General features: G+C 40.8%; 2 protein-coding genes across 2 annotated transcripts in view; one reads left to right on the top strand and one right to left on the bottom strand.

Moving 5' to 3' along the window:
- Positions 1–1,378, top strand: part of LOC103138022 (neuropilin-1a-like) — a 19,386-nt gene that overhangs the window by 10,971 nt on the left and 7,037 nt on the right. The gene's annotated exons all lie outside the window — the stretch shown is intronic.
- Positions 7–1,378, bottom strand: part of LOC107836225 (E3 ubiquitin/ISG15 ligase TRIM25-like) — a 7,744-nt gene continuing 6,372 nt past the window's right edge. Inside the window, exon 3 of the mRNA XM_016671467.1 lies at positions 7–1,376. Within this exon, the coding sequence (XP_016526953.1) occupies positions 543–1,376 (834 nt within the window). The 3' untranslated portion in view covers positions 7–542. The remainder of the gene's footprint in view (positions 1,377–1,378) is intronic.

The following is a 1,378-nucleotide window of genomic DNA, read 5'->3' as shown; positions in this document are numbered from 1 at the left end:
AGTGGTCAAAATGATTCCATCTATCCTACAATTCATCCACCCAACCAACCAGATTGTTGCTGTAAACATTAGATTATGATCTTCTCCACCATCGCTTTACACCTTCTGAAGGAAATGTTTCTGCACTTTAGATGACAAAACTCACAATTTATTGTAAAAATGAAGAAAAACAAATAATTTTTCTTTAGTAATTAAGTGTTTTTATTGAAGAAAACCAAACATTTATACAAAGAGGTACAGGAAAACCAGTATTGGTTCTAAGTCGATGGTAGTTTTACTTTCTTCTTTGAATCATAAATAATACAGAAGTAAGTTCACTTAACTTTCAACTGATTTAAACAAGAACAACAACATTGAAATGCATCAATAGAAATATTAAACCAAACCAATTGGAACCCAGAGAAGTTTATATTTTCATGTAGAGAATAAAAGACTGCTGATGTTTTCTTTTATGGCTAATGAACACAGAAATCTACATATAAACCAGAAAAATAAAGAACAAAACAGCAGAATGAACCTTAATCAGAGAGAAGAGAGAGAATCTAGTTGGGATTACAGAACTCTGCAGAACCTCCACCATTATAAACATAAAGTCCAGCCAGCAGCGGCTGAGTGAATCTGGTCTGGACTCTGTGGATCAGAGTCATGGATTCAGAGACGCTGTAGAAGGACAGAATACCTGCTCTGTGGTCCAGGTACACTCCGACTCTGGAGGAAACTGGACCTGAGATGAAGGTCCAGATGTTGTTGTGACCAAAACTAGAACCATTACAATTTAAAGCCCAAGATTTGTTATTATTTCCAAAGAAACATTCATTCTCTCTTCCTTCTCTGCAGATATTTTTGTATGCAACTGCTACGTTAACTAAGCCGCTCCACTCGACCTCCCAGTAACAACGTCCAGTCAGACTCTCTCTGCTCAGAACCTGATAATATCCAGTGAATCTGTCTGGGTGACTGGGATAAGACTGAGATTGACCCATCAGTCTCACCTTCCTGTTCCCCTCTGATAGTTTCAGTCGTGTTTGTGCTGTGTTTGGATCCAGAGTGATTTCACATGAATATCTTAAGAATCCATCTCTGCTCTTTGGTTCTGGTTCTGCCAGTAGAACATCCACCTCAGTGACCATCAGTGAGATGTTTGTCCATGAGTCTCTCAGGACGTCCTGTAGTTTGTCTCTGAGCTCTGACACAGCTGCTGTCACGTCCTCAAAGTGTCTCAGAGGACGGATGTTGACGCTGGATGAGTGTGTCGACTCACTGGGTGCTGGCAGTGAGGGGTAGTTGAGGAGAAACTGGTTGTGATCCTCTGTGTGTGAGAGCTGCTCCAGCTCAGCGTCTTTCCTCTTCAGCTCAGTGATCTCCTGCTCCAGCTTCT

The sequence above is a fragment of the Poecilia formosa genome, unplaced genomic scaffold, assembly GCF_000485575.1.
Source record: "Poecilia formosa unplaced genomic scaffold, Poecilia_formosa-5.1.2 Scaffold45, whole genome shotgun sequence".
In the NCBI taxonomy this organism is placed as follows: domain Eukaryota; kingdom Metazoa; phylum Chordata; class Actinopteri; order Cyprinodontiformes; family Poeciliidae; genus Poecilia; species Poecilia formosa.
Note: the sequence above shows the minus strand (reverse complement) of the source record. Positions and strands in the feature narration are given on the sequence as shown.